This window comes from Onychomys torridus, chromosome 7, assembly GCF_903995425.1.
Source record: "Onychomys torridus chromosome 7, mOncTor1.1, whole genome shotgun sequence".
Taxonomy (NCBI): Eukaryota; Metazoa; Chordata; class Mammalia; order Rodentia; family Cricetidae; genus Onychomys; species Onychomys torridus.
This window is the reverse complement of record NC_050449.1, coordinates 64,419,583-64,446,964: the sequence shown is the minus strand read 5'-3', so window position 1 is coordinate 64,446,964 and position 27,382 is coordinate 64,419,583. Positions and strand designations below refer to the sequence as shown.

General features: G+C 48.0%; 1 protein-coding gene across 1 annotated transcript in view; it reads left to right on the top strand.

The window, feature by feature from the left end:
• Lipc (lipase C, hepatic type) overlaps window positions 1-27,368 on the top strand; it is a 131,204-nt gene extending 103,836 nt beyond the window's left edge. Inside the window, exons 2-9 of the mRNA XM_036191739.1 lie at window positions 1,969-2,159; window positions 4,366-4,548; window positions 6,058-6,175; window positions 7,830-8,063; window positions 11,327-11,569; window positions 20,997-21,114; window positions 22,538-22,756; window positions 27,257-27,368. Coding sequence (XP_036047632.1) covers window positions 1,969-2,159; window positions 4,366-4,548; window positions 6,058-6,175; window positions 7,830-8,063; window positions 11,327-11,569; window positions 20,997-21,114; window positions 22,538-22,756; window positions 27,257-27,368 — 1,418 coding nt within the window. The remainder of the gene's footprint in view (window positions 1-1,968; window positions 2,160-4,365; window positions 4,549-6,057; window positions 6,176-7,829; window positions 8,064-11,326; window positions 11,570-20,996; window positions 21,115-22,537; window positions 22,757-27,256) is intronic.
• Window positions 27,369-27,382: the final 14 nt, after the last annotated feature.

Sequence of the window (27,382 nt, the reverse complement as noted above, 5' to 3'; positions counted from 1 at the left end):
ATACAGCGATATAAATGGGCTAATCCCTGAGAACTAACAAGACTGACCTTAGGAAGATCAACTAGAGATCACCTAGATTTGGGCAAAGATTTAAACGTAAGGATGGCCATCAAAGCAGCCACATGCAAAGCCCTGCTTCCCCACCTACCTCCAGCTCAGACCCAGGCAGACCTCAGTGTCAGAGGTGACCAACAGGCAGAGTCAGAAGATGAAGGAGTGATCAGCATGTCTGTCTCCTCGTACACATAGGAAAGGGATCCAAAGGCAGACGGGGAGAGCTGTTCGCTTGGTTCTACCTGGGCTTTCTATGGGAAAACTCTTTTCCATCCTGCTCAGCTGGCAGACCCTGGGCACCTGGGCTAAAACATGTTCTCAGATGTAAATCCAGAGTCAATATACACAGGCAGGAACTGGCCCTGGGAGACCGGCAGGGGTACATTTTCACAGAAAGACAAGATTCACAGATGAGACGTGCCAGATGCCAGGGCTGGATCTGAGCTTAGCTTCACAATACACCCTTACTTAGGTGCTAAGGCCCCGTTAGACATTGTTCTGAGCACTTAACAAAGCTGATTGAATCTTTGTAACAACCTCAGGCAATGCCTACCTATTTCATCCTCATTTTCTTCTTTCATGTATACATATAGTGTGTGTGTGTGTGTGTGTGTGTGTGTGTGTGTGTGTGTGTGTAGGGGACACATTTGTGTGTTAGCGAGCATGAGCACACCCCACAGCATATGTGTAGAGGTCAGAGGTCAACCTGTGTGATGGTTAATTTTAATTGTCAATTTGACAAAACCTAGAATAACCTGGAAGAGAGTCTCAGTGAGGGCTTCTCTAGATCAGTCAGGGTGGCCTGTGACATTTCTGTGAGGGACTGTCTTGATGACCTTGACTGGTGTGAGACGATCTAGCCTGAAAGTGGACAGTTTGGAGCCTTGGACTGGATTAGAGGGAGCTACTGAGTGCCACACATGCATTCATTCACTCTCTGCGTTTGGTTGTCGTGTAGCTGCTTCAAGTTTCTGTCTTGACACCTCCAAACTGATGACTGGAGCCTGGAATTGTAAACCAAATAAGCCTTTCTTCCCTAAGTTGCCTTTTGTTGGGACATTTTATCACATCTGTGGAATGAAGCCAGAACAACCGGGATTCCAAGCACACATTGCTGGGCCTGGCTTTATGCGTGGGTGCTGAGGATTGAACTTGGGTCCTTAGGCATGCAAAGCAAGCACATTGCCAACTGAGCTATCCTCCCCACCCCCACTACATAAACTCCAAGGTCTTTGGCACCCATGCTCTATCCTGCCCAGCCTCTTTGTGTCCTTTGGTCATGAGCTCTCATGCTTCTGAGTCATCCTTCATACTCTCCCCTCAGCTGGAAAGCCCCACTCCCCATCCCAAAAACACAGCCCAGGTAACCCTTCCAGGCCAGGCTTAGCATTCAAGAATAGTCCACCACCCTTTTTGAGATTCTCTCCATCTATTCCTCCACAACGAGTCTCCTCAAGGTTTATGCTATATATTATACCTTCAGTGAGAACAGGATGAGCTTGGAAGGGTGACATGTAATGACATCCTTTCTCTGTTGGAGACAGATCTGAGTTCAAATCCTGATTCTGCCTCATCCTAGCAGTGTGATCTGGGGTGAGGCTCACTATCTGCCAGTCTCAAGCCTGGTGGTCTTACCTACAGATCTCAAGCCTTGGAGCCAGGCACCTAGTGCCTTGCTGGCTACTTACCAGGTGGAAGGTCAGGTCACTTACTTTGTATAGGGTCTTCCCAAGTTCCCCCACTACCATCTGGCTATCTCACCACGAATATCCTTGGTCTCCTCAAAGATGGAGTTCATGCTGGTTCCAAGTACCTCCCAGTAACCACTAGCTGGACCACCTGTAGGTAGTCTTAGGGCCTATGTTGATGGAACACATGCCAGGCTTAACCCACAATCCCGACTTTGTATTCCAGAGCCATTTGGAAGAAGTTATGGAGCTACTGACATAAGGAAACCATTACAGACGACAGAGACCAGATTCCTGCTCTTCAAAAATGAAAGTGATCGCCAAGGCTGTCAGCTCCGAGTCCAGCACCCAGAAACACTGCAAGAGTGTGGCTTCAACACCTCCCAGCCGCTGGTCATGATCATCCACGGGTGGTCGGTAGGAAGTGCTGACGCGCTGTATTCTCTGTGTGTTCCTGCTCGCTGTCTTTCTTCCTAGTGGGTTGGATTTTGATAATGCTGATGATAACCTCACACATGGCCTTGGTAAAGCACCTCCCAGTTTTCTCAGTTCCAGGAGAAAGCAGGGTAGTGGAAATGTTATGCCTATGTGTATGTCTCTGTGTATGTGCATGAGAGTGTAGGTGCCTGCCAAGGCCAGAAGAGGGTGCTGGATCCCCTGAAGCTGGAGTTATAGGTAATTGTGTGCTTCCAGGCATGGGTGCTGGGAGCAGGACTCAGGTCCTCTGCAAAGGGAATACGTACTCTTAACCTTGACCCATCTCCAGCACTGCATCAAAAAGTGTTATGTTGTTATGTGGGTTCTAAGGTTCAAACTCAGGGTTCTGGATAAGGCAGGTGCTTTCCCAATGAAGTCAATCTCCTACAACAAATGAATTGGAATTTATTTTCTGTCATCTACTTGAAAATTATTTGTTTGAAGAGCTGGCCACAAACTCATCATATAGTCAAGGATGACCTTGAACTGCTGTTCCTCCTGGCTCTACCTCCAAGGCTAGGACAATAGTTGTGTGTCGCTGTGTCTGGTTTATGCAATGCTTGGGGTCGGACCTAAAGCTTCATGAATGTTGGGCAATCACTCCAATGACTAAGTATATTACCAGACATGAAAAATATTCTTGAAACCCCCACCTCACCTGCTCTAGAGAATAAACTGGCTCGCCCGTCTGACCTGTCACCTTCTTCTGTCACCTCCTGTCCTCTGCTCACTTCCTAATGCCCCTTCCTCATTCTCTTCTCTGGGTCAGCTTCCCTTCCCTATAGGCACAGTCTTAATCAGAGCCTCCTGCAGGCTGTCCCTGCCACAGCCCAGCCCTTCCCCAGGCTGTAACAATGGGTCCCTGAGTTCCCAGGCCCCAGCGCCCTCTGGTTCCTCTGGCTCCTCTGGCTCCTCCTGCTCCTGGGCCCTCTCATTCAGTTTCTCTGACCCACTCTGCTCTAAGTTCCTCCCTGGAAAGGTTCTGCCCTATTCTTGTCTGACACGACAGGCCAATATCCACCACACATTGGGTGTTCCAAAACATTTGTTAACCGAATTAATGATCAAACCAATAAGCTGGGTTTTGAAATGCAACACAAAGCTGCAGATTCCTATAGCAAAATGTGCCCTTTGGACAAACAGGATATTGAGGCCTGGCTGGGCTCCTGGAATTGTTCTAAAAACTCTAAACCCACCACTCATTCCTTTGGTCTTAACAACCATCCTGGAAGGAAGGTAACATTCCCATGCTGCTGATGAAGAAACGGAGGCACAGGGGTTAAGTAATATACATGCAAAGTAGTTCAGCTGTGATATTGGCTCTCAGTAAACATTTCTTCAATAAACACAGCTCAGCTCCCCTAGCAAGATGGGAGGATGGCTAATGGGGGTGAGGTGGGGGTGGGGTATGAGGATGGAGCTCTACCATTTCCCCTCCTGTAGTTTGACCTTAAACTCTCTCAAATTTCTCCAGTCTTCAGACACCTTTATACCCCCTTTCTGCCTCTACAAGACTGCCTGGAATACCCTAGACCCAGCTGTGACCACCTTCCTGCCTTCTCTGCTTAGTCTCCAAGGCACAAAACAAACACTGCACTCTGGGAACACAGTGGACACACCCACACGTTATCCCAAGCAGGGGACACACAGAGCAGGGCTCCAGATCTCACGTTCCTCCCACCAAAGGGAGAAGAGGGCAGGACAGCCCCTGTGGGACCCCAGGCAATGCGGAGCTGACCAGAATTCTGAAGTCAACTCTTGGACCTCATTTTCACACACTTTTCCATTATTTTAGGGCTCAGAAAGAGCTACCGTGGGGAAAGATTCAGACAGTGATTCTCAGGTGGGGAGAATGTGACAAGGTCTGGGCACACTGTGTTTTCAAAATCTGGGGTCAGAGATGGGGTTGACACCACATGGGTGGAGCTAGGGATGGGCAGACAGCTGGGCAAGAGCTCTTCAAGCCCAAATGTCCTCAGCTTTAGGCTGAGGAATCCCAGGCCGTGACCTTTCTGTTGGGGAGAAAGATCTAGAATTGTCCTTGAAACTGAGAAAGAAGAGGGCTAAGTACTCAATGACCCCGGGAACTAGCACAGGGCTCCCTCTCCCCTCCCAGCTAGGCTGACAACCTGTGGCCCACCCTCAGATGGATGGCTTGCTAGAAACTTGGATCTGGAAGCTAGTGGGTGCATTGAAGTCCCGACAGTCCCAACCTGTGAACGTAGGGTTCGTGGACTGGATCTCCCTGGCATACCAACACTATGCTGTCGCTGTCCGCAACACCCGTGCTGTAGGCCAGGAGGTGGCTGCTCTTCTCCTCTGGCTGGAGGTAAGTCCACCTACCTGCCCCTCTGACAGTAAGGGAGGAAAGCTGGTCGCCAAGAGATCTCCCTGCTACCTGGGGAGACCTCAGTGTGCAGCCTGCTGGTCTGAGACCAGACATGAGGCCTCCCTTGAGCCATCTACTCCCCACTCCCCAGCCGTCACTCCTGTGTACACCCCTCCATTATCCTGGAGCAGCAGTGTTCCATCACTTGCTAGGCTGTCCCCTGTATCCATGGTATGCTGGCTAGTGTGTTATCAACTTGACACAAGCTAGGGTCCTCTGGGAAGAGTGAACTCAATTGAGAAAATGCCTCTGTCAGAGTGGCCAGTAGATAAGCCTGCAGGGCATTTTATTCATCACCATCATCATCATCATCTTCATCATCATCATCAATGATTGGCCTGGGAGGACCTAGCCCACTGTGGGCAGTGCCACCCCTGGGCAGGTGGTCCAGAGTTGTACAAGAAAGCAAGCTGAGCAAGGCATGGAGAACAAGCCAGAAAGTAGAGTTCCTTCATGGTTTCTGATTTGGTTCCTACATCCAGGTCCCTGGCCCAACTTCCCCTCGTGGTGGACTGTAATCTGTAAGCTAAAATAAACCCTTCCCTCCCCAAGTTGCTTTTGGTTAGTGTTTTCTCACTGCAACAGAAAGCAGACCAGGACATATGAATGGCTATGAATGCATTCCATTACAAAATCATAAAACATTCGAGACCAGTGAGCTGGCTCCATGGGTTAAGACCCTTGCTACAAAGCCTGAGTTCAATCCCCAAGACCTCCACAGTAGAAAGACAACTGAATCCCTCAAATTGTCCTCTGAACACACACACACACACACACACACACACACACACACACACACACACACACACACACACACACACACACACACACACACACACACACACAATGCCATATTTTTAAAACATTGGGAAAAGAAAACTATGAGATTTTTTTTTCTCACAATGTTTAAAGTTCAAATACTCAGTTATCCATTATGAACTTTGTAAATGACAATGTCCTGTCATGATGTCACACAAAATAAATGTATATATGCTCTTGAAACCTGTGGGTCACAGTTTGGATGCCCTAGTGTGGCCTAAAACTATATTTCACCCAGTATGGCTCAGAGAAGCTGGTTTGGATACATTTGTTCAAAGGAATCTAAACATACTTAGAAGTCATCAATCCCACACAAGTATGGCATCCCCCTAATAATTACAGCCTGAAATGTAAAGACAAGGGGGCCCCCAGTTACTGCAGGGCACCAATGTCTCCCTGAAGCCAGGCAGGCCTGAGGCAACAGTCACCAGGATATCCCAAAGAAAGGTCACCCCTGTCCCCCATCACCCAAGAGGACAGTCAGTGAGTTGACAAGTCAGTTTCCCAATTATAAAGCACTTGATTCACAGGCAGCACCAAGCATGGATGGGTGCCCACAGAAGCAGGCCCTATGGAAGGCTCTTGGCCTCACACCAACCCCTCCCTCAACCCTCTTGTCCCCTCTTGCAGGAATCTGTGAAGTTTTCTCAGAGCAAAGTTCACCTAATCGGCTACAGCCTGGGAGCGCATGTCTCAGGATTTGCAGGCAGCTCCATGGGTGGAAAGCACAAGATTGGAAGAATCACAGGTAACTCTGCTGGATAACCCCACACAAGCTCGGTGGCGGCTGGGTACAGGGAGAACACACCTGCTTCCCTATGCTCATCCATGATAACACTAAACACACCCCAACAAGTCTTCTATCGGGAATTGCTGCTGTCCTATGAGAACACAGAACCAAGGACAGCCTGCTTCCTATGACCTTCCTTCCACTGAACTACTCTCAGAGCTGTTGCAAATGGGTCCAAAAGAGGATTCCAATTATATTTTGTAACAAGAAACTTTTACTGGTTTTGTTGTTTATCTGTGGGGTTTTTGTTGTTGTTGTTGTTGTGGGGGGTTTTTTTGTTTGTTTGTTTGTTTTTTGAGACCTGTCTCATATAGCCCAGGCTAGCCTCCAACTCTGTATCTAGCCTGACACTCCTGACTCCAATGTACATAAATGCCTTGCCTCGCTAGAAGCATTGCTAGAGGGGTCAGAATTCCACCAAGTGTGGATGAGAATATTGCAAGCAAACTTGAGGACTGGAATCTGTTGGGCTCCCCAGAGTATGTATAAATGCCAAATGGGTGTAATTCAAGCCCAGGAAGTCAAAGACGGGAGCCCCATGGCAAGCTGCATAGCCCTGTGAGCTCAGGGTTTGATTGAAAGACCCTAGCTCATTGAATATGGTGAAAGAACAATTAAAGATGACTCCTGCCATCCATCTCCAGGTGTTACCTGCACACCCACCCATTTGCAGAGGTGCCCACACAAACATGCACATACCACACACAGAATGGAAAAAGAAAAAACAAAGCACTTCACGAAGTGAGACATTGTCAGTCCTGAGCCCTTGGCCTCCCCATTCCAACTGGCATTGTCACATCCCAGCATTCTAAGTAGGCCACCCACACAGGAAGGCTCCGTACCCTGCAGTCATCTTGCTGTCAGCCTAAAGAAAGAAATGCGGATCACACCAAGGAGATCACACCAAGGCCACAGGTGGGGCTGGAGAGCAGGTGACCCAACAGTTCACTGTCAAGGATTGTGGCCAGGGCTGAGGCCTGCCCCCAAAGGGTGCTTCAGACAAGTCAGGGGAGGAGAGGCCATGGTGCATAGGTACTCTCCCCAGGCAGTCAGCCAGGAGCCATTCTTGTCCCTGCAAGCAGGGCTGTCGCTGGGAGCCTGGGGCTTACAAAGCCCCCACATGTCAACATTTTCACCCCTTCCTAAGATTGTTCTGGACCTTCCAATGAGTGCAGGAATCAGCTTGTTCGACGAGACTACTGAGGACACACAGGCAAATAAATACTTCCCTTGCCCAAGAAGTCAGAACTGCACATAATGAGCACCGTGGGCTGCTGCATTTTTATGCAAACAGATGCTGTAGAAACTACCAGGGGAGGCACTTAAAATTGATTTGCTTAATAAATCAAGCATTCACTCATAACCTGATTGTTACCTCCTGATCTGCAAACCTCTTTCCCCTTAGAATAATGCCTGGCCTGGCGGATTTTCAGCACCGTGAATTACTATGGCTTTACAGCAGAAATGTTAGCACCTAAGGTTCTGGAGAAGCACCACACACTCATTTCCTTTTCCTGCTAGCTCAGGAATGTGCAATGATATCAGAGCTGGGAAGAGAGCCTTCTGTTGCTCTCCCCTCACTGATCTATGCCAGCTTTCATTTTCTTACCAGGGCTGGACCCTGCAGGCCCTATGTTTGAGGGCGCTTCCCCCAGCGACCGTCTTTCTCCAGATGATGCCAGTTTTGTGGATGCCATTCACACCTTTACCCGGGATCACATGGGCCTGAGTGTGGGCATCAAACAGCCCATTGCCCACTATGACTTCTACCCCAATGGGGGCACCTTCCAGCCCGGCTGCCACTTCCTGGAGCTCTATAAACACATTGCAGAGCATGGCTTAAGCGGTAAGAATGGGAAATCATAGCCTAGAGCCTTAGCCTGTTTCTCACACTCTCCTGAGGTCTCAGGGACCACCTCAGCAAGGATAGAGCCCCCAGTGTAGGGTCTCAAAGGCCTCTTGAGGGGCTGGTGGTCCCCAGGCAGCTGCTCCCTGTGACAGTTCTGAGGGCCTTGGAGAAACACCGTCAGAAACCATCACTTCCCACTCCTGCCCAGAGACACAGGAAGCTGTTCCAGGGGCATTTGCCCTTGCTGAGTCCTGCCCCCACCTGTTGTCCTCTCCTTTCTGGAACTTTCCACCTTTGGGAATTTCCACTCTCTAGAGCCACAGGAGGGTGTATGACGTGTGTGTGTGTGTGTGTGTGTGTGTGTGTGTGTGTGTGTGTGTGTAAATATTGAAGCTAGAAGACAACCTCCACCTTGGTTTTGGGAACATGGTATCTCACTGGCTTGGTTCTCAATGATTCAGCTAGGGTGGCTGCCTCAAGGATCTGCCTGTCCCTACCTCCCCAGCATGGGGACTGCAAACACACCACCACACTTGGCTCTTGTACCTGAGTTCTGGGGATTGGACTCAGGCTCCGTGCTTGCATGGCAATCATCTACTGACTGACCACTGTCCTCACTCTTCCCCATGCGATTTTCAGCAGCAGATCCATGGACACGCACATTGATAGCACACATGGGATAAAAAGGAACTAAAGAGCATGCCAGCCACCAGCAACCACACCTTCCAAGAACAGGGAAACTGCAGGCGTCCCAGATTTCTCATTGTTAGGTCATCCAGATGAGAGCACGCCAGGTGACTCTACGACAGCCGAAGACCCCAATTCTACATACTTGCTTCCCACCCCTATCATCCAAATCCAGGCTGAGCACTTCCTGGGGATTCTATCACCACCCTCACCTCTCCAGTACTAGAAAGCCCTTTGCATACCCCACTGCCTCACCAACTCCAGTTGGCTGCACTCCAGCATTCCTCTACACCCCAGAGCCTTCTGGGAATTTTCCCTATCTGTTTTTACATCTGCCCAGAAGTCACCCTTCCTCCGGTCAGCAACAGGTCCCAGCTGATTCACCCACTCTCTTCTCAGAGCTACAGCCCCTCCTTGCAAAGCTCAGCACAGGCCCCAGGATGGTATTTAGTCACCACTCACCTAGCAAAAACATTTTTGACCAGTTGCTGCCATTTTCTCTTCTATGCTAAACTTAAAATGACATAACTAATTATATGCACCCCGCTTTCCTAACCGGGGGTAAGGAGGAACTTCAAGTCCTCCATCCCTTTGTTTAAAGTGCTCCCATTCTGGGCCATTCCCCCAGCCACACCTATGCAGAAGGCAGCTTGATAACAGCTTTCCACCCTACCCCACCCTACCCCACCCCACCCCACCCCACCCCGCACAGAGTGAGTTACCCAGGCCAGGGAATGTCTTTGAGGCTGTTTTCTCATTTGTTTGAACAGCTGCCTCCAGGCATTGCTGGGGAACGGTTGAGGAGTCAGCAAGCAGTACAGCCCTCCTAACAGTCACGAGCAGACCAGAGGACCCATGTTGCATTGAGTCTTAAAACATTAGAGGAAGTGGCTCCAGGCAAGGTGACCTGTGCCTGACCTGGCTTTAGGTATTTCTGTGTCTTCTGGCTGCTCCCTGACATCACTTTAGATAATTTGCTACAGATTAGATTAGAAATTGGAAAGTTTTCTTTAAAAAAGGTCAAATTTCACGATGGGAGGATGGGTATATAGCTTCACAGGCAGAGAGCCTGCACAGCATACAGGAAAATCTGGATGTCAGCACCTGCTCTGCATAAAACCAGACATGGAGTAATCTCAGGCAGGAGGTCAAGGCCAGCCTGGGTAACAGGAGACTTTGTCTTAAAAGAAAAAGGTTGATGGACCAGGAAGATGGTTCAGTGGGTTTGGGCATTTGCCATGCAAGCTTGATGACCTGAGTTGGGTTCCAAGAACCATGCCAAGGAGAAAGGAGAACATGATTCCTGAAAGTTGTCTTCTCATTTCAGCACCTGCTCTGCACACACACACACACACACACACACACACACACACACACACACATCCAGACACACACACACACACACACACACACACACACACACACACACACACACACACACACACAATTTAAGTTTTATTTTTATTACATTTTAGTTATTTTGTATATGTTGGGGGGCGTGTGTGTGTGTGTGTGTGTGTGTGTGTGTGTGTGTGTAGGCTACTTATAGGAGTTTGATGTTAGTCACAGAGATCACATTCAGGTTTGGCAGCAAGCCTCTATCTTCAATAAGCCATCTTGCTCTACCCCAACCCACCACCACCCCAGAATATTAAACACATAAAAATTGTGCTTTGGGGATTAGGCCCTAGACCTGGATGACCTGGCTGTGGTAATGTGGTAAGAAAAGCCCACAGCCCTAGCCAAGTAACTCTCTGTCTAGACCTCAGCACTGGGCCTTTGCTAACCATGGGGGAATTCCTCAGAAGCAAGCTGTGCTATCTGGCTTTTTCCTCGTAACATTGGGTGCTTATAAAAACACCTCCTAATCCATGTTATCATAGCAGGCTGATCTCAGTGTAGGACCTACAGAGGTCTACTTTCTTTAGCTTTCTATTGCAACAGACTCATTGTCTGGGGGAACTCAGCAATCCTGCTACACACACACACGCACACACACACACACACACACACACACACACACACACACACACATATGCCTAGGACTGAAACCATAAGTCTCTTTGTTGGTACCATGTAAGACAAATTGCTAACTGGTCTTATTAATAGAAACCCCAGAGCCAGATATTGGGGTAAAAACTGAGAGATCAGAGGAGTAGAACAAGCCACTGCCAACCTCACCTTACCAACTCCTCAGCCTCCAGAGGAGCTACTTCCTGTATACTCACGCCTATATACCCTTCTGTGCCTGCCCTCTTACTTCCTCTCTCCGCCCAGCTATATCACTTCCTCTTTCCACCCAGCTCTGTCACTTCCTGTCTCAGATCTCTATGGTTAACTAGCGTTGGGATTAAAGGCATGTGCCACCACACCTGGCTCTGTTCTCAGTGTGGCCTTGAACTCACAGAGATTCATCTGAATCTTTGCCTCCCAAATGCTAGGATTAAAGGCGTGTGCTACCACTGCCTGACCTCTATATTGAACATAGTGGCTGGCTTTTTCCTCTGATCCCCAGATAAGCTTTAGTGGGGGACACAGATAAAATAGCTGAGAGTGCTGTCTTTTTGTCCTAGCCATAACCCAGACCATCAAATGTGCCCATGAGCGCTCGGTGCACCTCTTCATTGACTCCTTGAGACACAGTGATCTGCAGAGTACAGGCTTCCAGTGCAGCGACATGGACAGCTTCAGCCAGGGCCTGTGTCTGAACTGCAAGAAGGGCCGTTGCAACACTCTGGGCTATGACATCCGCATGGATTGGTCAGGCAAGAGCAAGAAGCTCTTCCTCATCACCCGAGCCCAGGCCCCCTTCAGAGGTGAGTGTCCTACCTGAAGGTTCAGGAGCTCCTTGTGGGATTCAGTGTCAAGGAAGGAAGTCAAGGAAGAAGAGCTGTACATATGCACAGGGTTGTAGGGACCAACTAACACTCTGAGAATTCAGCTCAGTCTTTCTGCTTTGTCTCACCCACCAGTCACCCACCAGTGTTTTGTCCACTGACAGAACCCACCTCAGGGGCTCAGTGCAGCTTGGCAGGCAGCAAGTCCCTTGGGAACAATAATTTCTCTTTATTTCAGTACATTATCTTTCTCCAGGAACATCCAATGAGGACAGTACCACCTTGCCAGTGATACGGAGGGGACTCATCAGGACTGCCTGAAACCAGCCAGGGATAAAGCTAAGGGCTGAGTCCTTAGTCTCCCAGTTCCTCCTCACTCCTTCCAATGAGCAAGGGTTTCATGGGTCCAAGCTGATGTCCCTCACCATGGGATCAGTGTGTCCGAGGCCATATCAGACTGCCCTGGGGAAGCTGTAGATGACACCCTGTGAGACTTATCTGGTCAACTCTGTCATCAATATATCATTGTCCAGTAAGGGTAGCCATCCACTCACCCTATGTGGCCATTTAAATACTTTTCACATTTTTTTTTCAAGACAGGGTTTCTTTGTATAGCTTTGCGCCTTTCCTGGAACTCACTGTGTAGCCCAGATTGGCCTTGAACTCAGAGATCTGCCTGCCTCTGCCTCCCAAGTGCTGGGATTAAAGGCATTTGTGCGCCACCGCCACCACCACCACCACCACCACCACCACCACCTGGCACTTTTCACATTTTTTATTACTTGTATTTATCATATAATATTTGAGGAGGGAGGGGGGAATGTGCCATGGTGCACTTAGGGACATTAAAGAACATTTTGCAGAAGTTAGTTCTCTCTGTCCACCATGTGGGTCTCAGGGATTGAACTCAGGTTGTTGGGCTTGTCAGCAAATGCCTTTACCTCCTGAGCTACCTTCTAAATCCTGATTTAAATACTCAAGAAAAATTAAAAAAAAAAAACACAATGCCATTCCTCATACCAGCCTCCATTCAAAGGCTCAAATAAATACATGGCTGCAAAGTTGGACAACACAGAAACGAAACATTCCAATCTTCTAGAACATTCTATTGATAGTGCTGGAACAAGGCTTGTAACGAAGGCCACATAACTACCCCTTCTCCAACGCCATGGCCATGGTCATCTCTGATGTGGGCTCCCAGCCACCACCAGCATTTTGAAAGCCACATGTAGAACCTTAAAAAGAACACATTTGCCCAACCCTGGTGTGCTGAGAAGCCACATTCATATTTTTCTAGGACAAGTGCTGTACCTTTTTGCTCAGGGTCTAGCATGTGGAGATAAATGGCACCTCCTCATTGTAGCTTTACTAAGTTGGCCCACATTCCCCTGGCTCCCTGAGATAGTTGATGGGACCATCAAAGGATCTGTTTCTCTATAACCCTCCCTGCCAAGATTTACTTACACGCAGCTGAGAGCAGCTTTGGCCAAAGACAATCAGGAAATGGCCACCCAGTGGATCCAGGCAATTCATCAGCCACTCCTGTCCTCAGGCAGTTGGGAGGAAATGTTTCCAGGCTGGAGGCTGCTTTTAAAGGATAGGAAGGAATCCCGTATTGAGTCCTGCTTAGCTATGGCTGGGTTGGTGTCACCCTCTTGAACACTCAGATGAGGTAACTGGGTGGAGGGCAAGCTGAAGGTACTCTGCTAGCATCATGCTGTGCTTATTACCGTAGTAACAGAAAGAGGGGAGGGGAGACAGAGACAGGCTGGAGAATGCTGTAAGTTGTGTTGCCTTCAGAGTTCCTATAGGCACTTCAAGGTCAGAGAGGTCACAGGATTTGTGAGTGGTAAGCACCATATTTAGTTGCAGCTAGCCTGGCCTGGCTAGTTCTCCATCTTTTCACTTCCAGTAACCTCGAAAGTGTCTGACACAGACCCAGAGTGACCTCACCGTCCTGACATATTCCACTCAGGGCCTCCTCGGCCTCTCCATTCCCCCGGGACCTCTAGGTGACCAGACAAACTGCCACTCGAGGGGTCTGTCTGTCTTTGGCTTTTCTCAGCTAAGTCTTCGGGAGGTTTCACTGTATTCCAGGGAGAGTTCCAGAAGAAAGAGTAAGAAACTTGAGATCAGCACCAGGAATGGTGATGTTTTAGCCACAACATAAGGAATGTCACCAAGTGTGGAGACGAGCCACTAAAATGGGCCTTTCTATCAGGCCTCACCTGCCTGGCCAGTCCCGCAGAGAGGGAGCAGAAGAGACATGAAGTGGCGCCTTCTAGAAGGCAAGGACATCTGTCACTTCCAGGTGCTGTGAGAGCATTCCGTCTCAAAGGCAGAGCAGGCAGTCGAGTTACAGAGGGCACAGGGTGTTGGTGGCAAAGGGAACCAAACTCTGCCTTTGCCTTCCAGATGAGGACCACTGTCACCACCACACAACGAAGACACAAGGGACTGAAAACAGGAGGCCAACCACATTATATACCACACATGTGTGCACGCGCGTGCACGCGCATACACACACACACACACACACACACGCATATACATACTTATTCACAAGCATATAAACATAAACACATACATGCTTATACACACCTACATATATATACACACATACACATGCATAAACTTACATACACATTTACATAAACATGTATATATATGTACATATATACATGAATGAATATGCATACTACATGCATTTACACATGAATACAGCCATGCATACATTTACATATATACACACAAATAAACATATACATACAAATATAAACATGTACACAGATGCAGAGAGACATTCATACACATGCATATACAAGTACACACAAATATACCATATACATACATATATACAAGTACACACATGCATATGCACACATATACACATGCATACACACATTTACTTACATACGTTCAGATACATGTATACACATTCATGTGAGTAGATCCATGCAGACACACAAGGACATACATATATATATATATATAGAGAGAGAGAGAGAGAGAGAGAGAGAGAGATACACTTCGATGCACCATACACAAATGCATACACAGACACACAAGCATTCTTATGTATTTCCCTATCTCCATTCTCAGGCAGTCAACAACATCCCAAAAAGCTCCCCACAGAAGGGGTAGGTAGCCAATCTCATGGCATCTGGGCATCAGGCAATGGGGCCCTAAGTGAACCCAGATATGCGTGCTAGAGTAAACACATACCCCACATACACATACTTACAAAGTCCCTCACCCCTTCTCCCTTCCCTGACCCTGCCCTGGGCTGTCCCCTGCCTCAGCACTCAGGACCACACCTCCTTGGGCCCTTAGTCCTGTGAGGCCAGCTTCCCTGAAGTGTGAGAGTCCCGGCCCTTCAGGGAAGCACCAAGAGCTCATTCCTGCATCTCAGTGAGATAAAACCCACACCCAGGGGAGCAAAGCCTTTTGTGATGCTTGCAGAGGAGGTCCTAAGACCTCGGGACCCAGTAACAGTTCACAGAGGAAAAAAGAGAGGAAACGAAACATTTTCTTTTCACAAATTCTATAGCTTGTGTTCACCATGGCCACTGCGAGGAGAAAAATTGGGGGTTTGTTTGTTTTAATAAATAGCACTTGTAGAGTCCACAATGAATGAGAATCCAGCATTTTTCATGGTGTGGACTCACTCCAGGTTTCTGCTCTGGAGGGAGTCACCTCATCATTCCAGGTCAGCAGACTCCTTCAGGCCTTTTATCTACAAGATGTGAAATCGTTTCTGTGTCAGAACACAGGCTTATCTGGACTCTTTGAAGTCACATGGTGAATTTTTTTTTTTTTTTGGCCAAATCATTTATTAGCAACCCAATTAAACACATCATAAGGTCAGCAAGCAATGCAGTCATGCTTCCCTTCATCTTCGTGATTCTATGAGCATCTGAGAAAAATGCTCAAATAAGAACCAGTAATCAGGTTTTGGTCAGGGACTGCACCCAGAGTCTTGCACATGCCAGATGAGCCTTCTCCCTGCTGAGCCACATCCACACCTAGGAGGCTTTTTCATGTTGAATTCAGTTTTCTTCAAGATTTCCCCCAAAAGGTGGCCTATAGTGACAACGCAGAGTCCCAGTGCAGATGTGGGGTCTGCAGGAATGCTCTCTGAATATGGGTGACCCCAACATCATGGAGGAGAGGGGGCCCCCCTCAGCCAGGTCTGCTGTGAGCGCCCCAGGGAACAGCTCACTCAGCCTCAATTCACATAGGCCTTTTGTTATCATTTCATTATCTTATTTTATTTTATTGTTTGTTTTGTTTTTAATTGATTTTGGGGGGCATGCTGCAGGGGTGTGGGGCACATACAGAGGGGCTGGGAGGTAAGCAGGATTGAGGTGCATGATGTGAAATTTCCAGAGTTAATAAAGAGTTATGTAAAGAAAAAAAAAAAAAAAGAGGTGATTCGGGGCTGTCTAGATGGCTCAGTGGTATAGAGCCCTGGCTGCTCTTGAGAGGCCTCATCAACTCCCAGTACCCACATGTCATTGTCTTATTTTAATTTAGCTGATTTGGATTTTTAAGATAGGACCTCACTATGTAGCCCAAGCTGGCCTCAAACTTGTGGTGGCCCTTGTGCCTCAGCTTTCCAAGTTCTGGAATTCCAGCTGTGTGCCACCACATCTGGCTTTCTGCCTGTGCATGCCTTCTTCCCTCCTGGCGTCAAGGCAGCCCTCCCTCGTAGGCTGTGTGAGCTCAAGGGGCCTTGATGATCAGCTCTAACAGCACTGCTCCCAGGACCCCCAAACTGCAGCCTCTGGGATGTGGAAATCTGTCTCCTCCTCCCATAGAGCACTTAGGAAAGGAGGCGAGAAAAAGCACATATCCAATTTAGGGACAAGAAACTCTCCCCTGCTGGTCATGGCTGGACCTTCAGGAGACAGGAAGGAGGCCTCTGCTGTAGGGTCAGTCTATGATGGATGTTACCGGGTGGCACAAACACTTTGCCCTGGGCTACTTCGGGGTCAAGCATTTGCCACTAATTTCAAAGGGCACACACCACTTGTAGGACACCAACTTTAGGTGACATGAGACGGGTCTTTTGCCTGCAGATACCCAGTTTGGAGCTCTGTCCCACTTTTCACTATCCAGATAACTGTCGATCTCTAACCCTTGGTGCCCATGTCGGAAATTCATTAGGATCATCAGAACCCATCAGTGTAGGGTTCAGCTGAGAAACAGGACCCCACTGTCTGGCCTGGGTCTGTGGAAGTGCAACTCCATGTAGAGGTGAGGGAATGAAAGGGAATTAGCAAGGACTGTGGCAATCCCTGAACTTGACATCAGAAGCGGTGAGCACAGGAAAGAATAGACCCTGGGAGATCCCGAACGAGCTGGGAGGAGAGGCTGCTGCTGATTGTGGAGGTACAGCTGCTGCAGAGTCAGCTCCAAAGCACCAGGGTCAGAGGAAGGTCCCTGGCTTCTCCCCTCGGCACCTCCCCAGTGCCCAAACCTGCCTAAAATCCTACCAGCAAGACTGCATGTGGATACAGCCAAAGCCACATCCCAGATTCAGAGGTAGGCAGAGAAGGGCAGAGAATAGATGGGACCCCAGGGGTACCCACAGCAAAGAGAGCCAACATGTTGCCATTATTTAATTTCACTAAGAGAACCAAAAATGAGGTTTGAGGATATGGCTGAGTTGGCAGAGAGCTTGCCTAGCATGCATAAAACTCTGGGTTCAATCCCCTGCGCTGCATAAACTTGATGTGGTGGTACACACCTCCTATACTTGGGAGGAAGACGCAGGAGGACCAGCAAGCAGCTCATGGCCAGCCTTTGTTACGAAACAAGTTCAAGCCAGCTTGGGTACTTGAAACCCTCTCAGAAAATCAAAATTGAAAAGGAGAACCAAAGAATGAGGGGATGGGTAGGTAAAACATTTAGTATATTAACGTGTAGCTCGATGTGCCGTAGCGAAGGTGCTTGATTATTATTCCTCATTACAGTGGGGAGGGGGACTTGAATGCAATGTGTCTGTTTATTGCTCCTTAACCAAGATCCCACTATGTACTCCATGGGTGTCTAATGAGTTTTGTCCTATTGTGGTGATTCCAGAAGTGACAAGATTCGCTCCCCTAAGATTGTACTCAGGGAGCTAGGATATGCACACTGAAGCCCACCAGACCTGGCTGAGGGTGGCAGGTCTCTGGAGAGACAGCCTAAGTGCCAGCTCCTTCAAGGCAGGGGCACCACAGCTGTTTCTGCTCTTGATTACTTTTTAAACATTTGGAAAAGCTCCTTTCCTAATAAGAGAATAATGGAAACACTCACTGGAGGAGGCGTGGATCTTGGAGAAAAACATCAACCCTGACTACTTCTCCAGGAGAAGTGGTTACAAGTTCTGGCAATATACAGACTCCTGTGACTTTTGGGAATATGTGGACTTCCATGCTTCCGGTTGTGTAGAGTTTGCCCTCATATGCCATGGACAATTCCAAGCACTGTGGTTATAACTTTTTTTCCCTTTTCATTTCTTTCATCAAGTGAAATAACTTGGGAAAATATCTTTATATATTTTTTGTTTTTAAGTTACGTGTGTGTGTGTGTGTGTGTGTGTGTGTGTGTGTGTGTGTGTACTCACTGCAGGTACTCACTGTGCTTGTAAGTCGTTGTGAGTGCTCAGACTCACACCTGGGTCTTCTGCAAGAGCAGTACATGCTCTTAACCGCTGAGTCATCTCCAGCCGTCTCTCTAGCTCTTGGAAACAATCGCTTTTCATGGCTTCTAAGAGTAAAGCACATGGCTGGGCACATGATCTCAGAGTGGACTGTCCAACTTCAGGCCTTAGTCACAAGAAGGCGAGCAATGCACTTTGCTTCCTAGAAGCCTGTTTCTCCCTTCAGAAGATGCCATCACAAGGAAGATAAAGCCTGCTCTGTAGAAACCATGTGAAGAAAATTAAGGCCCTTGCATGAGAAGCTCAGCCTCTGTGACTCAGGATGCCGCAGTTACCAGGACTGTAACTACTAGCTGGCCCAGCAGCATGCACCTGTCTTCCCAGCTCCTCAGGCTGAGACAGAATAATTACTTGAGTCCAAGAATCCAAAACTAGCCTGGCTAACATAACAAAATCCCATCTCAGAAACAAGACATCATTTTACCAGTATTGACTAGTCAAGGTGTTCCTGGTTTCTATTTACTTATTTAATTTATTTGGATTTTTGAGAAAAGGTCTATCTGTGTAGTCCTGGCTGTCCTGGAGCTTGCTGTATATATAGACCAGGCTGACCTCATACTCACAGAGATTCTCCTGCCTCTGCCTCCCAAGTGCTGGGATTAAAGGCGTATACCACCATGCCCAACCCTGATTTATTATTAAAAAATTATTTTGACTCTTTGCCCCCCAATTTAAATCATTTTTTACATTTCAACTTTTTTCTTGGGATATACAGGAGTTATTGATATGGGAGCTCTTGGTCCCAGGGTATAAACATTTAAAAGTTCAGCTGCCAGAGCGGGGCTGTCTGGGCTTACATCTCTGTAATGCTACTTGCCACCAGTGGTGTGAGCCTCAGAAAGTCGCCGAACCTCTGTATGCTGCACATTCCTCTGTAAAATGAAATAATAATGGTATCGATTGTTGTGAGAGTTAAATGAGATAATATCTGCAAGGCACCTGGTGGGACAGCCATAGTTCTGCTCATTCACCCCAACACCATGGGAGCAAATGTGTAACCAGCGCCAATTATCCCCTATAACGGAAGGCCAAATGGAAAATCCACGGCTCTGGGTATTCCGTAAGTGCTTAGGAATACACCCACCTCTTGCTTGGAGCAGCACAGGAGGCCAACCCCTGCCACTTGTATTTGTCCACGTTCCAGGGTTCCTACCCTAGTGCCTGCAGCCTGTGTCCCAGCTAGAGCTTTCCTTTCTGCCTGGGTTCAATTTATAGCACTACCTACTCCGTACAGGGTTTCCCTGACAACCACCAAATAGTGTAAGACTGACCCAAAAGCCTCTGGGAGGAGAAGCCAGGGTCCTTCCTCCCCACAGCTGCCGCCCAAGTGTTTAGTCTTATTCTTCACCCACGGCCTTTTGTAATGTCAGGGCATCCAGCCTGAGGATCTGAGCACTGATAAGTACAGGGTGTGACTGTGTTAAGGTAGACAAGAGAACAGGCTTCCTCCCAGAACCCTGCAGAAGAGCACATTGGATGGCTGGCAAGACAGTCTGAGAGATCTAGAACCAGAGTCACCCCCTCCCATGGGAAAGTGGGCTCACGGGACCTGCAGAAGCTTGATGCAAGGAACTACCTAGAACATGGAGGTGTGGTCATTAGTGCCAGGAGAACAACAGTGGGAAATGGCCATGAGTCCTGAGGTCAGAGGACACCCTTGGGTGTCAGTCCTCAGGGGCCAGCCACCTTTTTGAGACAAGGTCTCTTCGGTCTTGGAGCTTTACCAAGGCCAGCTGGCTAGGAGGCTCCAGGGACCCTCTGTGCTTGCCTCCAATCTCACAACAGCTGGGATTACAATCAAGTCCGCCACACTTGGCTTGTATGTGGAGATTTAACTCGGGTCCTAACACTTGTGAGGTTCACTGACTGCGCCACCTCCTGAGTCCCCAGTTCCACTACCTTTCAACAGACAATCCTATCTCGTTTATTTTTGTGGTGCCTGGGAAGGAACCCAAGGCCTCCCACATGCTAGGTCTCTTACAGAGCTGTATCCCCAGCCGCCATCATTACTATTATAAATACAGTATGAGTTCTGAGTCATATTCAGGATACATAGAGAGGAAAAGGAAGAAAACTAATATCATTCATAGCCCCAGGGTGAAAGAACAAACATTGCTAACATTTTGGTACCTATCCATTTAAACTTTTTCCTCTGCATTTTTAAATTTTAAAAAAGCGGAGGAGTTTAAATTTGTAATTCCTATATAAATAGTTGGGCGGGGGAATGTTTGACTATAGCCCCAGTACTGTGGACAGTGAGGCAGGAGGATTGTGAGTCTGAGTCCAGCCTGGGTTACACAAGATCCTGCTTCATTTAAAACATGTACTTAGTTGGTAGAGAATTTGCCTAGCATGTACAACATTGAATAAACCAGGTGTGGTGGAGCACGTCTGTGATCCTAGCACTCAGGGAGGGAAAGCAGAAGAATAAGAAGTTCAAGGTCAGGGCTGGAGAGATGGCTCAGGGGTTAAGAGCTCTTCCAGAGGTCCTAAGCTCAGTTCCCAGCAACCCCAGGGTGGCTCACAACCATCTACAATAGAATCTGATGTCCTCTTATGGCATGCAGATACATATGCAAAGCACTCATACATGAAATATAAATAAATAAATAAAATTTAAAAAGAAACTCAAGGTCATCCTTGGGGGAAAAAAGCCCTACTTAATCTCTGCTCCTCTCTTCCCTCCTCCTCCTCTAGTTTACCATTACCAGTTCAAGATCCAGTTCAGCAACCAAATTGAGAAGCCAGTAGAGCCCACTTTTACCATGTCACTTCTGGGAACAAAAGAAGAAATGAAGAAGATTCCCATCACACTGTAAGTACCGGTGTGGCCCCATCTGTGGTGTTGACACTTTTCGGTGGGTACTCCCCACTGTGGCTGCCAGACATGCTGCTCAGTGAGACACCTACCCAATCTTGTCTCTCACATTGTATCCCAGGCTCACCCAGCTCAGGAAAGGGTCCCTGAGCACCATCTGTGAAAGTGATGGGATCATTGCCACTCAGGTGTGCAATGCAGACAAGACCCGGGTGGGGAAAAGCTGTGAGGGTGGGGCATGGGTCCTCACAAAGACCCCCAAACACTTCTCCAGTGAGTTCAGGAAAACATGTTCAGAAACAAAACTAGAATTATTCCCTTTGTCACAGGTGTGCAAGCTCAGTCAGCAGGGAGTGCCAGCCCAACCTCCACCCCACCCATGACATACCTGCTCACACCAGCAGCCTCACAATGCCTCACTCAGACTCCTCAGCTTTCCCAGCCAGATAATGACCATGGGCTTTTCTGGCATCTCAACCCTCCCCATTGACCCCCTCAGGGAGTGACATCAGCTGAGTGTTCCTTTCAGGGACAGCTCTTAGCTTCCGAAAGATTGTCCCCAACTTTGGGTCCCCGATCCTGACACTGATTCAGACACTCACCAAATCCTTACCATTGCAGTGTTCTGCTGGGAGGATATGCTGAGGTTTTGCTCACACCCCAGGGACTGGGTAGATACCCACGTCAGTCCTCTCCACAGCACATGGCAGAAGGAGCTGAGACGAGCCATGCCAGGGAACTCTCCAGCCAACTTGTTTCACTGGGTCGGCCCAGTGCTACCTCTGTATTGTCAATAATTTCCCCTAAGAGATTGTTCTGGATCATAGAAAGGGCATGGAACCGGCCTCTCTCAGTGACGGGGACGGTATGATCTTGGAGACCAACCAGTAAGCAGAAGCAGGAACAATGCCTCCAGGTAGTGCTGCAATCTTGCTGCGAGTCAATGAATCCTTTCCTGTGTGTGTGTGTGTGTGTGTGTGTGTGTGTGTGTGTGTGTTTTCTGTCCCGTTAAGCTGTGTCGCTTTAATGGATGGTTCCGTTTATACCAAGAGAGCCCTTTTTATACTAAGAAAGGGCGGAAAAGTGTGGTATAGGGTGTCTGTGTGTCAGCCACAGAGACAGTCCAGCTCCATCGCCCAACTCCACCAAGCCAAAAGATGTTAACTCTGGTCATGACAGCAAACTATCTCAGACCCTTTTTGATGTGATAATATGGAAAACAATATGATTTCCTGATTTTACTGTCAGGGAAACCCTCTGTAGCCTGTCTTACCCACTGCCAATTATTGTCTATTGAACACTGATTTTGGAAATGCAACAAAAATACCCCAAAGTCACTTTGGTATCCTGAGTGTGCCTCCGTGTCACTTGGCTGCTACAGCTAAACTTGGTTAACTGGTTTCCTTTGTATATTTTCAAGGGGCGAAGGAATTACCAGCAATAAAACCTACTCCCTCCTTATCACACTGGACAAAGACGTCGGCGACTTGATCATGATCAAGTTCAAGTGGGAAAGCAGTGCGGTGTGGGCCAATGTCTGGAACACGGTGCAGACCATCATGCCATGGGGCATAACACCTCACAATTCGGGCCTCGTTCTGAAGACCATCTGGGTCAAAGCTGGAGAGACACAGCAAAGGTGACATAAACATCTCTTCACACTGTGCCTGAAGGTTCCAAGCAGCTTCCCATCTCAGCCTCCCATCAGGCACAGGAAGTGGGTACCATGATGCCCTAGTGATGAGGCGCAGGGAAGACATGGGGCCCTCCCTTCTTCATTTGGCCCAGGGTGGAAAACCAAAATGAACACTCAGGTCTTCTGACTGCTTGGCCAGCTCCTTCCTATCTGTATCTGTCAGCTCCTCCTTTGGAGTCCAAGACTTCATGAGCCCAGGCAGGGTACAGATGGTCACTGGGGAAGGATTACTGAGAGCAGTCACATTCTGCTTTGTTCCTGAGTCAGAGAAAGGCCTGGGAGACTGCAAAATCTCTCTCTCCATTCTCTCTCTCTCTCTTGCTCTCTGTCTTAGAGTGTGTGTGTGTGTGTGTGTGTGTGTGTGTGTGTGTGTGTGTGTGTGTATTGTGTCTCTTTCTCTTTTTCTGTTTCTTTGTCCCTGTCTATCACTTTCTCTGTGTTTCTGTCTCTGTCTCTATGTCTCTGTCTGTCTGCCCCCCTCCTGTCTTAGATGCCAAAGAGTCATTGGGAAGCTTATTAGATATGCTGAGTTCTTGAACCCACATGCAGAGCTTCTGATCCAGTGTCTTAGAAGAGACCTAGGAAAACCCTGAAGAAACTTGATAAGAACAATGTGGCCGGGTGGCGGTGGCACACATCTTTAATCGCAGCACTCGGGAGGCAGAGCCAGGCAGATCTCTGTGAGTTTGAGGCCAGCCTGGTCTATAGAGTGAGATCCAGGACAGGCACCAAAGTTACACAGAGAAACCCTGTCTCGAAAAACCAAAAACCACCCCCCCAAAAAAACCAACAATGTGACACCCCGCCCCCCAGAAATGCCACTTCTTGTGGCATGTTATCTCTCCTGGACCCAAAGTTCCTGGGGACAAGTAGGGGTTGGGATGGGAATAGGAAAAGAAGAAAAGGGAGTATGGTCCAGTGGTGCTAACAGACTTAGCAGAGCAGAGGGATGCTCAACTCCCTTTGCCATGGCAACCACACTTTCGTATAGCTTTGTATTCTCCATGGCAGGACAATTCTGTGTTCTGAAGGCCCTTTCCTAGCTCTGCCACCTTCCTTATGGGAAGCCCAGTTCCCTTTTTGGCTTAGCAGAGAGGGCAAACAGTAGGCTGCTCACCTCTGAACCCCATGCCTTCTCAGCCTCAGTTTTCACTGCCTGGAGCCTGCCCATGGCAGATTTATGCCTCAGTCCCTTATGCAACTGCACTCTGAGAGTTTATCTCCCCGGAATGCAAAATCATGGCGACTGTTGAAAGCATATTCCACAGCTATCAAATGACCTCCACATGATCAGTCTGAGAAAATTAAACCTCTCCTCTTCTCACACCCTTCGCTATTCTTGCAAGACTGTGAAGGCCCTTTAGGTCAACAGTCCTTCTGAGCCCTGCCCCTCTCAACACTCTCTTGGCTAGAGATAACTGCTCAGGTTCACTGTGGCAGTGTCTGTGCCGTGCCCTACAAGGAGGCAGAACACGCCACACTGCTGTCTACACCGATGCACACCTCATGGGACTGAAAAAGGGAAGGGAGGAGGGAGGAGGCTTAGTGAGCTCCCAAAGCACAGAGGACATGGGACAGAGTGATTGTAACATTATCTCACATGACCTGACAGAGGTAGATTGCAGTGTGAATCAGGAGCCTGGCTAGAGAGCGTCTAAGCCTAGACCTGCCTTGCTTGGGTCAGACTCGTTCCCTTTTCTGGCTGGTATGCTGTTTTAAGTGGTGCCTTCCTCCATTAGTCTTGGCTCCATTAATCTGACTTTCTCTAGCCCAATTTAGCAGAATTGCAGCACTGGGTATTAATAACAGGTGCATGAGTTCCTTCCTCTGGGTTGTGGGATGTGCGTGCTTAAAAGGGATGAGGGAGGCTCAGGAGATAGGCTAGTCAACGATGTGCTTGCCTTGCAAGCACAAGGACCCACGTAAGAAAAGCTGGGTGTATTGGCATGATCTTATAATCTCAGTGCTGGGAGGGGAGGGAGTGGAGACAAGCTGCCTAGGGCTCCTTGGTCAGCCAGTCTAGCCTACTTGGTAAGTTCCAGACCAATGAGAGACTGTCTGAAAAGTACAAGGTGGACAGTGTCTGAGGAAGGATGCCTGAGGTTATCCTCTGTCCTTCACATGTGCACACTTCTCTACATGCACACATCCCCACATGCATACATATGAATACATAAGACACACATAAAGGGGTAAAAGGAGGATAGGCACCCAGGAGCTACAGGCTCTGCACTTTTCCGAGATGTAAATACTCCTATATGTCTATGCAGTACCACATGCCACTAGGTACTTTCCGCATAGACTCCAGAACATCATTAGGAAAGCAAGATAAATTAACTTTGCTAATGATGTGCTCCATCCAAAGGATTCTCCAATTTTAATGAACCTACAAATTTTTCAGAATGCAGGTCCTATCTCAGCAGGCCTGGGTGAGACCCGAGATTCCTCATTTCTAAAAAGCTCCTGTTGCAGTTTGTGGACCTCAAATACCAAGCTTCCAGAGTTGCACAGTCCAGGAAGACTAAAGACGGGTGGCTCAGGTTGTAGATCCCTGGACTGGACTGCAGCAGGCTTTCAGGGGCCAAGGGCATTGCTAGGAGACAGGCAGTGAACTAAACATCACGGCTGACAGTCAGTCAGCATTCTATGTTGGCCAGTCCTACTCCACAGCTCACCACCTATGTAGCCTCAGACAATAACTCCACCTCTTTAAGACGGGTCTGTAGCAACGAATGGCAATCATACTGCCTGTCTCATGGAACCAATGTTTAGTACCTTTGGCAAACCCAACAGTCAAGATACAAACACAAAATCTTATACTCCTAGCCACTCTTCTAAATGCAAGGAATAAAAGAAGAAGTAGGTTAAGGAACTCACTCTGCGCCTGCAGAGGAGGTGTCTCAGGTCTCCACTACTGTGACAAAGACCATGACAAAAGCAACCGGTGGAGGAACGAGGGAAGTCAGGGCAGGAACTCCAGGCAGAAATCTAGAGGCAGGAACAGAAGCAGAAGCCATAGAGGAGTGCTCCTTACTGGCTTGCTCACCCTGCTTTCCTGTACCACCCACAACCCACTGCTCAGGGGTGGTTCCACCCCGAGTGAACTGTGTCCTTACATACTGATCACCGATCATGAAAATGCCCCACAGTCTTTCTGATGGAGGCACTTTCTCCCTTTACAATCCCTCTTCCCAGATACTCCTAGGTTTGTGTCAAGTTGACAAAACCAAACCAAACCAACTAGCACAGTGAGGCTGTATAGTGAGATGAAGAGGAAGGACAGAAAAATAGGAGTGATAGAGTTGGTTATATAAAAATAGAGAGAAATAGCATTCTCAAAAAGAATAGACAGGGCTGCGTATGTGGTTCAAGGGGTAAAGTGCTTGCCTTGTAGGCATGGAGCCCTGAGTTTGATCCTCAGCAACACACACACACACACACACACACACACACACACACACACACACCACCACCAACAACAACAACAAACTGACGTGGTGGCACATGCTTGTGACCCCAGGAATTAGGAGAAGGTTATAGGAGGATCTGGAGTTTAAGGTCATCCTTGGTACATAGTGAGCTTGAAGCCAGCCTGAGCTACATGAGATCCTGGTCTTCAAAAAAATTCTTAAATTTCATCACTTTCTTAATTTAAAATGTCTGACTGATTTAGTCTACATTAGGTACAATCAAAAGGAAAGATAAACCATAAACTAAAATTCTCTATGATGACAGCTATAAAGACCTACAGACAGATAAAAGATAGACAGATGTGTAGAGGGGTGGACAGATTGCTGGATGGATAGATAGAAAGGTAAATGAATAGATAGAAGGGTGGGTGAATGAATAAATGAGCAGAAGGATAGGTGGATGGATGGATGGATGGATGGATGGATGGATAGATAGATAGATAGATAGATAGATAGATAGATAGATAGATAGATAGGATAGGATAGATTTGAAGTTAGTATAAAATGGCACCCTTAGGACAAAAAAAATAGTCAAAGCTACCAGATACTTGGTTTCCTCTAAGGGGCTAGAGTCAGCACCAATAGGTAGAAGAGAAAGCTGCAAGGCTGAATGGCAAGGCTGAATGCTGGGGTTGAGGAGCTGAACAGGGAGTTGGGGAGCTGTGGATGTCGTCCAAGAGTAGGGGGATGTAATGAGAGGAACAACCCTGGTCCTCAAGTTTCCGAAGAGCTAGTACTATAAAAGACAGAGGAAGCCTGCCCCTGAGGCTTCGGCGTAGAGCCCCGAGGACTGCTTTCACCAACTTACATTATTTTCCTCGGAAGTCATAAAAATATATTCAAACCTAATAATTCAATGTAAAAAAATCCTATCACATGCATTATACAACTGGGCTAGTATTTGATAAAAGATGAAACATTTCAATAAGCTCCCTCTGAATTGTCACACCATAGCTTTGTTTTTCCTATTCAGAATGACATTTTGCCCTGAAAATGTGGATGATCTACAGCTTCACCCCACCCAGGAGAAAGTCTTCGTGAAATGCGAAGTGAACTCAAAAAGACTGAAGCGGAAGAGTAGATGAGTCAAAGAGACACG